Source organism: Apium graveolens, chromosome 5 (genome assembly GCF_009905375.1).
Source record: "Apium graveolens cultivar Ventura chromosome 5, ASM990537v1, whole genome shotgun sequence".
Classification (NCBI taxonomy): domain Eukaryota; kingdom Viridiplantae; phylum Streptophyta; class Magnoliopsida; order Apiales; family Apiaceae; genus Apium; species Apium graveolens.
Window position 1 is genome coordinate 239,934,342 of NC_133651.1, and position 13,674 is coordinate 239,948,015.

Below are 13,674 nucleotides of genomic sequence, written 5' to 3' on the forward strand. Positions count from 1 at the left end.
TACATTAATGTACGACAAACGAAACTTGTCAGCTACGGACGTAAGGGTTGATCACCCAACTACGATTATGATACTTCGAATAAAAATGCTACACACTAGTAACAGACATAATCAATATAAGCATTCTATCGAGTTCATCACAACAATGAATAACACTTAAACATATATATGTTACGCTAACAAAGAATATAATGTTTGGTAAGTTTCAAGAGGGATAAAGGCCTCTTAATCACTCTACGAGTGCATGCACCAACATATATTGACGAATCAAACAAAGTAGATGACTACAATTACATTTGAAACAGAGAATTAAGTCGTTAAGGTACATAATGACGACAAAAGAAAAATTTTGCTTTAGATAACTACTTAAATGATCTATTCATTTTGACAAAATAACTAATTTTCATGATTTAAGATTTAATTGGCAAGAAACATCACCTCTAACTTCTTCGCTAAAACTCAAATATTGTTGCAATTCGTGCAACTTTTAGCTATGGCCAGATCCTCTCCTGTGCAAATGCGATAGAACCATATCAAAAATCTAAGATGTACCAACATCGCAAAGCTCTAATGTCTCAGGAGTCAGGAGCATATAGCACCACCTCTTCTTCTGAGGGCATCTCTTATGCGTCCTTCAAGGAGCTTTGATTGGATATTTTACTCTGAATATTTCAGGAGATGCTTCTGAATTGGTTTCCCACCTTTCAAGATCAATCTTTTTAGAAGTCCTGTCAACAAAACAAATTCATGTGATTCACAAAAAAAAAATATGTTCCGCATGCAGAACATTGCCTTCCTGCTCTTCTTTAGAAGCGATCTCTTTTTAAAAAAATTATCTAGGTTGTTTAATGACAAGTATAAAGGAGTTCAATAACACATAAAAACAACTTAAACCACTTAAATCCCTTGTTTCAGTTATGTTGGTAAAACTACCTCACAAGTCATTATATTATGAATGCTGTATTCCTATACTATCTTGTGAATGATATTAGATGCAGATGACCAGGACAAAACCATACACCAAACTATCAGATGAACCACCCGGTGAACCTGAGGTTAATAGGTCATAGCATAGTGCATAAAAACATGAAAACATTACAACAGATCCCTCTTGGAAAAACAAGACCATGAATTTGAATCACGGTAATTTTATAGAGGTACTTAAGTGATGATACATAATACAGCAAGTCAGAAAGACAAAGGGCTTTTCAGGGTTTGAGAAAGTAAAGGCAGATAGACAGCTTGTTTCTCTGCACGCCGTGGAGGAAGGAATTAAGCATAGTGGGATCCAGTAGAATTTATGTTGTCACATGCCGGACCTTGACCTATAGCAAGCTACACTGTCTTTTGTAGTGAAGTATGAGGATCCTGTTGGAAAACAAGAGCATAACCTTTAATTTAGGCTGCAAAATCTGATATCCTTGCCCGGTAACTTCAAGTGGTCATATGTAATTTACCAAGTTTGCAAACACCTCTTAATAAAATTCTGTAAATAAATTTTAATAACTAGAGCTAGAAAGACTAAGAGGTTTAAGGGAATGAATCAGTGAAGGAAATGGCTTAAATATCAGCATGCAGTGGTGGAGCCAGGACAGCTTGCAGGTAGTGGGATGCAGTAAGAACTTTTCAATTGTCGTTTGTCGGACCTTCACAAGTAGCAAGAAAGAAAATGCAGATTGCTGGTTCCGTTTATAAAGAAAAAGAATATGACAACACTTTGTTGGTTCCAAGCGTACAAAAAAAAAAATTCAACTCCCTCCATTCCAATTTATATGAGCTAGTAACTATTGACAGGCATTTTTAGGCAATTGAAAGAGTTTAAGTAAATTGTCTAATAACTTCATCTGTGACTGTGAGTGCCTCTTTTCCAAGCGGAACATTTAAAAACCAAGCTATACAACTTGGTGTTATATTAGTATTACTACTACTATTGAGAATAAAAAAATAACAAAAAAAGTACCAAGTAATTATACGCCATAAAGTAAATGGAATAGATTTCGAAACAATGCACAAAATAGCAAAAGCATCAAGTATATGTTTACCACCATTCCAGCTACATCGAAATTTATTGTAAGTTTTATTCATTTATTGCCCCAGCTGTAAACTGTTTAACAGTTCTTTTCCCACATTAAATGTTTTTGATGCATCTATATTACAAGTAATTATTTAGATTCTAAAATATGCTACATACTACACCTATTTATTTAGTTTGTAAAAGAAAATCCTTGTGCGGTCTAGTGCGCCCACAGGATTACCATGCATCCGCTTGTTTTTGCCTGGTTTGGCTTCCTGACAAAAGAAACTATGATGTTTCCCTTATATAACGTATTGACTGTTCTGGGGTGTTTCAATTCCTCAATTATCCTAAGTCTATCTCATCACTGTGAAATATGGAGACTCAGTGGAAAAGGCCTAAACATAAATATATCAAGGTGAATGTCAAAGGCAAACTTGATGTTAGCCAGTTCTTGGCATCGGTCAGTGCTGTTATGCGAAATGAGTATGGGAGATATGTTGATAGTTGTAAAGGAATTATTGGATTTACAACTCCAATTGTTGCTGAACTGTACGCAATACTGTATGGTATGGATCTTGCTTGGGGAGTACATGATAGAATTATAATTGAATCAGACTGCAGTGAAGCCATTGATCTTGTTAATGGGGTTCAAGGAGACTCGGCTTTGGCATATGAATTAAAGATAATTGATATGTGGAAGGCCAGAAAAGAATGGACAGTGGAATTCACACTAGCCGATAAGTATCAAAATGAAGAAGCAAGAGCTGTCACAGTTTTGGCACTCGAAGAGGCTAGTGTAGGTGTATTTGACAGTGAGGAGCCATTGCGCAATATGCGGAAAATTCTTCAAGATGCAAAGATGGAATGATCCTCTAATGAATATCAGAATTGGCTGGCTTCGCGAAAATTTGCTTTAATTAAGAAAAAAAGTATCTTGTTATGTTACCCCTAGTTGGGGACATATTGTTTCTTCTCTTGTTCTTGATCCATGGTTATACCCAGGACTCTTGTTCTTTTAAAAAAAGCTGTAGTACATTTTAAAAAAAAAGTTACCCAGAGTATCTCAGTAATTATTTGACTATAACATTACCTCTCCGGTCTATGGAAAAACTCTTCCCTAAAGATGCACATTCAACCCCCAAGAAGAATTCTATATTTGCCAACAAAGGGTTGGTGCAGTGGTGGAGCTTTTGCCTTCTTCGGAGGAGGTCAAGGGTTCGGCCCATAGGGGTGTGTGAGTTTACTTAACAAAAAAAGAATTCTATATTCTATAACCATAGAAATTCTCAACTAGTCAAAGTTTTCTTCTTAGTACAGTAAGAGGGGGTTTATAAAAAAGGTTATCATTTGTTCTAAAATCCTCAACTTGTGTGTTCAACATTTCCATTTAATTGAAGTGTCCTTTCTTGCTAATTATGTCTCCTCCATCCTCAAACATTAAATGCTACTAAAAAACCAATACTCCTAATCTGTGGAGCAACACCTACTCTCGATCCTCAAGCTCTGAGGTTAATACGAAAGGTTATCATTTGTTCTAAAATTCTCAACTTGTGTGCTCAACATTTCCTTTTAATTGAAGTGTTCATTTCCTTCTAAGTTCTAATCATGTCTCCTCCATCCTCAAACATTAAATGCTACTGAAAAACCACAATTCCTAATCTATGGAGCAACACCTACTCTCAATCCTCAAGCTCCGTCAAAAAGTATTGACCATGGTACTTTATCTAGTTAATTTGTAACCCATAGTTTCTTCGCAAAGGTTACCAATAAGAAACATCCTAATACTCCTATTAAGTGTAAGGAACAGAAATAAAGAAATAATTTATATTATTAATTAGTTTATATTTATCTATTGCAGAAATAAATAATGAATTTATTTATATGTTTTATATGTGGATAGTTTATTATTAATAAAGTCCATTAGGTTATTTTATTAGGGTTTCTATTCCCTATATAAGCATTATAATCCCCACATTACTACTTAGTTTTGATTATATATTTTTCTCGGGAATAATATTGATTATTTTTTCTTGAAAATCGTATAATTCATTGCTTGTTTTCTATTTAATAAATCTGTCCTGCATCATTAAGCTACATTGCCGTATATCCAATTTTAACATTTTTTACCTTTTCCAGAACCACATTAAATTGAATTTTATAATTAATAAAAAATATTTAATCCGAGGATCACCGGATAGCCTCGCAAGTCGCTTTCTCTCAGTATACGAAAAAGCCTAATGCATCAACAATACATATACAAGCAACAAAAACAAAATTTAATCAATCAATATTCTTACGGGGCAACACAATCACTTATCATAAACTAGACACTGAACTTCATTACTCCCTGTCCTGTAAGAATATCAGAATATGTATTATTTATTATTAATCAGTGTCATTTAATAATATTTATTATTTAAATAATTTTATAATTATATATTAAAAAATACATATCATTATTATTAGAGCGGGCAATTTGGTACACTACACATGAACACAACACAAAACGACACGAAAAATATGGATATGGGTTTTAATTTTTGGTACACGAAACACGAATGTACACGAACACGAAATTACACGATAGATTTAGTGTCGGATATGGGTTTCAATTTAAGTACACGAAAGTACACGAAATTACACGAGATAAATATATTTATAAATTAATATATATAACACAAGCATATATTTATGTATATAATATAAATATTTACAAGTTTTTATAGAATACTATGTCAAAATATATAAATTTATACATACACTCTCCATATTTCATTAAATTATACATTAAAATAGATTTTTTTTTATTATATGTATATATATATTATATTAATTTTTCATTTAATATACATGAAAAGTACACGGAAAGTACACGACACGATTCGAATCGGATATGGGTTTCACATATGAGTACACGAAATCATTTCGGGTCGGATATGGGTTTCATGTTTACGTACACGAAACACGAAATTACACGACACGAAAGTACACGACACGATCCGATAGCCCGCTCTAATTATTATACATATAAATAAAAACTTGAAAAATATATATTAAAGTAAATTTGATATATTTTCTAATGATAAATTTTTCATAATATTATTAATAAATCATATATGCATTTTTAGTCAAAATTGCATCAATTTGACCACAAAAACTCAAACTATATAGACAAAACACTACTATATTTATAAGGCGCAATCTTTGTGTTTAATAGAATCAAACAAAATGATTAAATGGGTACCTCTATAAAGCCCCAATCAAATCTCTGAACCCCGCATTTTTTAACAAGCTTCAGTCTCCTTCAACCTGCATAAATATAAACATCTACATAATTAAGTACAAGAAAAGAAGATAAAACAAAAGTACAAAACATAGACGACCCATTATATTAGACATGTATGTATATACATAGATGGAGTAATTACAAAATGGTGTAATGAGATGTACAGGGATGATTTAGGCGAGTAAAATGAACTGGCCTGGATCTTCTCGTAGGATGATTGATACATAATTGTAATGATTAATAGTTGATGTCGTAAAAGGTAGAGGCATGGCATCCACCAACTATTTTTCTTTAGTAACATCACTCGTTGTTTGATGATCGTGTATATTAGCCAACACAATCATTATCTATTGTACAAAGCAAAGAAACAAAAAAGGGTTGTGGCGTAGTGGAAAACACACCCAAACATTGTGCTATCTTGAAAAAAAAAATTACAGCATCTCATTTTCTTCACAGGATAACAGAATCCTGAACTTTTTCTTTCTTGATTTTTTTAAATATAGAAAGGTATGCAATTAGATATAGCAAAACTCACCATTTCCCGGATTAGTAAGGATTTAAATCTATGGCTTCTTGGAGACTCGATGAATTCTCAACTCAAGCAACTGTTTCAGTTTAACCATGTAAAACCAAACAACAAAAGTTCCCTTCTCTTTGTTCAAATAAATCCACCAAAAGAAGAGCCTCAGACGATTCAATGAATTAAGATAGGAGATGCATTATACAAATTTACTCTTTAGCAAATCCGAATAGTTGTATCAGATGTCATAAAGAAAGTACTCTGAAAGGAAGCTGAAGGCCCTTACCTACGACACGATATGAGATAGTCAGGTGGTGAATGCTCATCATATAAGGATATACACATTTTTCATGTATCTTTAGATATGATTATGGAAGTTTTTTATCTATGTGAATTTGTGTCACAATTAAACAGTTGACAATAATATGGATGAAGTTTGTCCCTAGAAGATCTTTAATGTTATTTTTTTCTAGCACAAATTCTACAAACTTTCTAACTGTTTTTTGCATTTTATTAAACCTTGTGCTAGGAATACGAATACTTGAACTTGAGTTTCAGACCAGCAACCATTGATGGGATTAATAAAGAGAAGAGCATGATTATGTCGAAGATAGCACAAGAAGCATTGTATGTCTAAAAATTAATGAACTTAATGGTTTTTGTTAAAACTTTATCCAGGTATAGTGCAAAATCACAAGTCATAACCACCTCCAATCCTGTCAGGGATATAGGATAATAACCTGCACCTGAATGAAAATTGCTACAGAAGGGACTTGAGCTGATAACTTTGAATCAACCTTTCACCTACACGCGTATACATGAAATGTAAAAACATCAGTATTTATTTTCTTTGTTTTACCAAAAATCAGAGCACGAGCAGTTTCCATCCTTGAAGTGGTGAAATCTACTGGCATCCCGGACAACAATTTCCCTATTCACTATGCTGGAAATAAATTTGAAGACAATATGGCAATCACCACAGACGCGGAGATTTTTCACTATTCTTATAACCGTGCCAGGAACAGATTTAAGTAGTCCATAAGCAACAGCAAGCCTCTCACTATGCCAAAAGAGTTGATTTTCCTTTTCTTGCTGATCCATGTCATGCAATACTGAACTTATATCTGGAACATAACCTCTTCTCCTCATCTCTGCATCCAGTTCTTTAAGTAGAATAAAAATTTCATCCTCCATTGGGTGTGTATTCTCCCCAGCGTAAAACACTTGGCTCTCCTTTCCCAAGTCGATGCAACTGTAACCAGGTTCTTTCTTGATATCCTTAACTGTCATTAACCTCCGTACTTTAGATACCTTTTCCCACATAGCTGCACCAGCATACACATTAGATAACATAATACATGTTGAATTATCTTTTGGTTCTAAGCTCAAAAGATGATCAGCAACTCTAACTCCCATTTGAGTTTTGCCATGCCGCTTACAGGCACTTAATAAAGCTGCCCAAGCAGCTTCATCGGGCTCGAAAGGCATAGTATAAAGAAGCTTCTCAGCATCATCAAGATGCCCTGATCGACTATAGAGATCTAGCAAGCATGTATAATGTTGTAGAGAAGGACTGAAGCCATAATCCTTACTCATGGATTTGAAAAGATGACGCCCTTTATTAACTAAACCAGCATGCCCACAGGCGTATATTAATCCTAAAAATGTCACCTTATTTGGCTTTACTCCATTTTTAACCATATCATCATACAGTGACAATGCTTCCTGAGCTCGTCCATGCTGAGCCATCCCAACTATTATTGAGGTCCAAGAAACAACATCTTTATTGCAAATACTGTCAAATGTACGCTTTGCTGCATTTACATCACTACATTTTGCATACATATCAACCAACGCATTACCTACATATAAGCTAGACTCATAACCAAGTGCTAGAACTAAGCAATGCATTTGCTTGCCAAGCTCCAATGTTGCAAGATTAGCAGACACTCCAATGATACTCGATATGCTAAACGGGTCTTCAATATCAATACCTTCTCTTCTCATTTCATTGAACATATTAAATGCATCAACCCAATATCCATTCTGCACCAACCCCGATATCAAAGCAGTCCAAGCAAACAAACTTTTCTCCTTCATACTTCTCAACAGCTCAATAGCTTCCGATTTACTTCCACTCTTAGCATACCCCGAGATCATAGCTGTCCAAGAAACCGAACTCTTACAACAAATCGAATCAAAAACAATCCGTGCAGTTTCAACCAACCCACATTTCGCATACATATCAACAAGTGAAGACTTAACCACATCATCATTCGAATAACACGACGACAAAAACCGGGCATGCACTTGCAAACCCATCCTCAAAGAACCTAAGCTAGTACAAGCCTTAACAAGACTCGTAAAAATAAAATGATCAGGTTGCAACCCATCAACAGATACCATGTCCGTAAACATAGAAAGAGTACGTTTAGGTAGATTAGCATGGGTGTGAGCAGTAAGAATCGAAGCCCAGCAGACTTGGTCTCTTTGAGGCATTTCATCAAACACTTGAAGTGCATTTCGTATAAGCCCGCATTTGCCATACATGTCAATGAGAGTGTTTGAAAATGGTTCATATTGTCTTAACCCGGTTTTGATTATGTGGGCATGGATGCTTTTGCCTTGAGATGGGGCACGGCGTTTGGCGCAGAGGCGGAGTTGGTGAATAAGGTGAGAGCAAGGCATTCATGTCTTTTCTTCAGGGCCTTGATTCATGGGGACTTCGTAATCGCGCTATTTTATTCATGTGTTATTTTGGTGGCAAATAGGGTCAACGCTGGCCGGGCTACAATAAATTGAAAAAATGACAAAAATAGCCGAATTTTGAAAAAATTTAACAAAAATACCTATTCTGAAAAAAGTGGCCAATTTTGGCCGATTGAATACTCCACTGTCAGTTGGATATCCCAATTTGTATAAGATACTCCACTGGTAGTTGGGTATTTCATATATAAGATACTCCACTGTCAGTTGGGTATCTTATATAAAGTAGATACTCCACTGACAGTTGGGTATCCCATATATGAAATACTCCACTGTCAGTTGGGTATCTTATATAAAATGGATACTCCACTGACAGTTGGGTATTTCATATATGAGATACTCCACTGTCAGTTGGGTATCTTATATAAAGTGGATACTCCACTGACAGTTGGGTATCTCATCGGCTAAAGTTGGTCAACTTTTCAGAAATTGGTTATTTTTGTCAATTTTGTGTAAAAATAGGCTAAATTTGTCCTTCACCCCAATAAATTGAACCAAATCTATTAATTCGCTTTTTAGAAAAATGAATATGTTAATAAACAAATTATTTTCAACCCAATCCTATCATTTATACATTGAGTGAGTCATCCGTGTTGGTTCTGGTTGATTTGGGTTAAAACTCAAACAAAATTACTTAAATATTTTAGGAGTCAAAATTACAAATAAATTTAATCAAAATTAAAAGTGTACCCCATAATTTAAGAGAAATAAATATTATTGAATATTATATATACCGTTTACTCTTCTAGTTTAAATTCAATAACTTGTGGTGTGTTATCCGTAAAATAATAATTTTATTTCGAATATATTATTTATTACAATAAATATATAAAATTAAAATTTCTAATAATAATACTATAATTATAAAATCGAGTTCGGATGGGTTAGTAAGGGTTTTAATTTTTTTAACCTTGACCCAACCCATTATATTCGGGTTAACAAAAAATTAAACCAATTAAACTTCAGGTTTTGGATAGTTCGGTTCCGTCGACCGAAATAAAGGACGGGTTGGGTCGGTTTTGCGGTTTGATCGGTTTTTTGTTCACCCCTAGTCGCAACAAACATTTGGTAATTTGAGTATAACCAGGGCGATAAAAAGCCGATTTAAAAAAAACGAGTCAAAAATATAGCAAAAATTGATTAAAATTGGTCTGAATTAAATTTATTTGAAACTAAAATCGGAAAATAAAAACCGAATCGAGTCAAAGGGGTTGCTTCCCTTATAAGGTTCTCAGCGAACCAAAAAATATCCAAACCGATTATTAATGTAAATAAATTTATAATTCATAATTTATATAAATTTTAGAATTTGAAAATACTTAGAAATTTAGGAGAATCCGGTCACAGTGATTCATGTAAAAACTCGGGACTTACGTGTATTCGATCAATATTTTAAAGGATTTTTAAGAATTTTCAAATTTTATGGTTATTCAATTTGAATTTTAAAAAATTCATTTAAATCTGAAGATACCCAATTTGGATTGTAAAAAGTCCATTAAAATCTAAGTATATTCAATTTGAATTTAAAAAAATATATCAAAATTTTGCGGTGTTTAATTTGAATTTTAAATATAATATTAAAATCTAATGGTATTCAAATATCCATGGATTTTGTTTTTTTTAAATAGTGTATTTTGATGGATTTACTAGTGCATTATTATCTTTGAAATTTCACCAAAATATATGAGATTTTGAAGTATTTCTAAAAAAATCAAAAAACCAACAAGACTCTTCAAGATTTTTTATCAACTCTGTTTTAAAATCCACGAACAACTAAAATCAACAAAAATATTTTAAAATTCATGAATTATTATCAATACTTCAAAATCCTCAATTGAATACACTCTTCTAAAACAACCTGTGAAGTGTGTACTCTCCCAGTAATCTCCCACTGTCATTTATGTTCTGTACTCATAAGTACAATGCAATACTATAAATGATGTCATATTCATAATTTAAAATCAAATGCTAAAAAAGGTAACTTCAAAAGAATTCTATTATTGGTAAATATGCATAAATGCATTTTTGATTTTACTTTTAAAACCAAGGATAGAGTCTGCCATACATGCAACATCATCAAGATGTAACCACAAATGACATGCATAATGGTGAATTTTATATAAAATTTTAGAGTGAGACAAAAATTAGTAAATTAGATATTATTTGTATGCAAAATTTAACTGTTCAAACTCTCTACCTGAGCAACAAAAAATATATTTTGGTGCCAAATTATATAAAAAAAAAATTATAAATATTTTGGATCTTGTATTGTACTTGCTGTAAGTCTTATATATACATTTTAAAAAAAATCCATTAACTTCCTTTGGAAACTTGTAGAAATTGCACTAGAAAATTAATTTGTACAGGCCGAATAATTTTATGTACGACAAAATTATTTTTTTATTATGTTTTGTTTATTTTGTAACATTTTTATTATTTTATTGTTTCTGATTTTAAGGAAACCAATCCGATAAAAATCGAATAAAGGTTTTTAAAACGAAACCCGAACTAATGGTTTGGTTAAGGTTGCAGTTTACGATTTTTAAATCTGAAAATCTAAAGGTTGCGGTTTATGTTTTTTAATTTGAAAATCTATGATTCTGGTTTTTATCAAAAAATCGAGCAGAATTAGCATATGCTCTCCCCTAATATTAACATAGTGATCCATTATTCCATTGTGATTCATTGATTAAAAAAATCAAAATAAATTGGTTGAATCTTTTTATTGATTACAAAGTTATAACCAATATTTACTATATCAAACATTAATTCATTAATAATACTCTTATATAAATAATAATAAAAAAATATCATAGAACCTCACTTTAAATTACATTTAAATTCTAATTTTCAAACAAAAAAAATATTTAATAAATAAAATTATAATCCAACAAAAACTTTGGGGTTGAGGCGATTGAGCTGCGCTAGGTAGGAGTGGATTTTAAAAACCCAAATTTGGGAGTTTTTTTTGTTACGAGGATTGTGTTGGGCTGAAGGGGTTTATTAGAGGGTTATGAAATGTGTCATATCCTTTAAAAAAACACAACATTTTCAACATTGTGAATGAGGGTGTTAGCTTTGCTTATTATTTTTCCCATTTTCATTCACGCTCACTCTCTCTCTCCTTCCACTCGGCTTCGCTCCTCAGACATCAAAATATCGGATGTGAAAATCTCAAATGTATATCTTCTCCCCCTCCTCCCATCTCCATTCTCCCTCTTTCAAAATTAGTCTCTGTTAGGTCACACAACACTGTAGAATACAATCAAATCGATTTAACACAAGTATGTAACAAAGATCAAGTATATTCAATAAACTCTGTTATAATATGAACTATTGTTCTCTCTCAGTGATGAACAAATATCACTAAGAGCTGTTAGGTTACAATGTATAATCTTCTCGATAATGATAACATATCTAGTTTAAACCCTACGTCTATGTTTATATAGTACACGGTTACAAGATAACTTTTAATTGATATGGAATACAATTCTGTCTCCTAAAATACATCAATTAGATATCTTCCTCAAGTCTTCTAGTTCTTAAACTCTTTCCATGCATATCTTCTTTGTTTTAGTCTCGATCTTCTCCTGTAAATCAGCTTCATTCCTTATCTGAAAATCTTCCCGCACTTAAGTTCTGATATTAAGCTCTAACTTCCAGTAAGTCCTGATATGTCCTGTTGTTAAGTTCTGAAAACTAAATACAAATCATATTAGACATGACATCTCAAATATATCTAACAATCTCCCCCAACTTGTAAATTATGCAAAATATACAATTTAATAGATTTGATGATGTCAAAAATATTTAAGTACAGATGCAAATAAGAGTTTAACTAGATAACTAACTACAACTTACAGTCCTTGTAGCTTTTACCAATCTCACTGAGTCAATCTGAATCCAAAATAATTCTTGACAAAGTTGATATCAGCTTTTCTTCTTTAATCCTCAGGATTTGAGATATTGTAGTCTTGACTTACTTTATCTCTTCATTCTGACTTCCAATCTGGTAGATTTCAGTCCTTAGAGCAGAGATATGGTTTCTTTCTAAACCATCATCCAGTCTTATTACCCTTGGATAAGAAGAATCTTCATTGTAGCATAGACATTTCTCTTTCAGTATCACTTCAAGTTTAGCAGAATCCTTCTTCATTGGAATTTCACTTCCATCATCTTCAACAATATTAGGAATGAATTCTGTAACCCTTGAACCAGAAATTCTAGCTTTATCTCTTATAGTCTTCAATATAAAATTTGACCATCTCCTGGTAATATCAGACTTTACCTTTAAAAGGTAATAAAAGAATTGAAGTTCTTTCAGTGATTTGTTTAGCACATCTGATTCTGACATTTGATATGTCCTTCCATCTTCAAGAAATAGAATAAGATTTTCCTTGACATTGTGCTTGTCATGAGCATCCAGTACCACTTGAACAGTGATAACCTTATCAAGGTGTATCTGTGTAACATCTTCAAGAGGTTTGTCAGTTAGCAAAAATGGATCTCTAGTAGCAACTTCAATTCATGTTTTAATCTTAGCTTCATCAGAACCTAGTCCAACCCCATCTCTTGGTTCTCTAGCATTTAACCCAATAGTCATGAAATCAGACAGCAATTGGCTTTTCTTTGGATCTAATGGTTTGACATTTTTCCATAGAAGTTTCTTTTTGTTAGCTACTTTCATCTTGTCTAAATCAACTTGAGCACTGTCAGAGGTTGATGTCTTGATAACTCTATCAGAACTTGTTGTTTCTTTTGTAGCTTGCATTTCTTCACTCTGAACAACTTGAGCACTGTCAGAGGTTGTCTTGGATTCTTCAGTAATCTTCCTTCTTTTCAGAGTCTGAACAGTTTCATCTTCAGCAAGAGTATCATCAGTAACTTGAACCATTTTACACACTGGTTTCATCAGGATTTTAGGAATTTTCATCTCCAGTGGCTTGGTTGGTTCATCAACTTTTCCCTTTCCTTTGTCTTTGGGATCAATCTCAGTCTGTGATCTAGTCTTGGGCTTTGATGCTGTTGTGTATATGTTTTGTACTTGATGATTTCATGAACAAAACACCTTGGTAGATTTTACTT

General features: G+C 32.9%; 1 protein-coding gene across 9 annotated transcripts; it reads right to left on the minus strand.

Annotated features, from left to right (window-relative positions):
• Positions 1-259: 259 nt before the first annotated feature.
• Positions 260-8,665, minus strand: LOC141724978 (pentatricopeptide repeat-containing protein At4g14050, mitochondrial). Of its 9 annotated transcripts, none has more exons than XM_074527307.1 (4): positions 6,570-8,662; positions 5,839-6,109; positions 5,262-5,326; positions 260-728 (listed from the first exon to the last, which is right to left on the minus strand). In XM_074527307.1, exon 1 carries the CDS (start codon positions 8,509-8,511, stop codon positions 6,679-6,681), a length of 1,833 nt encoding a protein of 610 aa, XP_074383408.1. In that variant the 5' UTR covers positions 8,512-8,662; the 3' UTR covers positions 260-728; positions 5,262-5,326; positions 5,839-6,109; positions 6,570-6,678. The 9 variants fall into 9 exon arrangements, with proteins under 9 accessions (XP_074383408.1, XP_074383406.1, XP_074383403.1 ...); XM_074527305.1 differs by having other exon boundaries at positions 6,564-8,662; XM_074527302.1 differs by lacking the exon at positions 5,839-6,109 and having other exon boundaries at positions 6,683-8,664.
• Positions 8,666-13,674: the final 5,009 nt, after the last annotated feature.

Excerpts from the sequence above, each read along its gene's own strand:
- LOC141724978 (XM_074527302.1), bottom strand. The coding sequence starts at position 8,511 with ATGCCTTGCTCTCACCTTATTCACCAACTCCGCCTCTGCGCCAAACGC. Across the intron at positions 5,327-6,682 it reads TGCTCGTGCTCTGATTTTTG|GTTGAAGGAGACTGAAGCTT; the intron begins GTAAAACAAAGA and ends ATATTTATGCAG.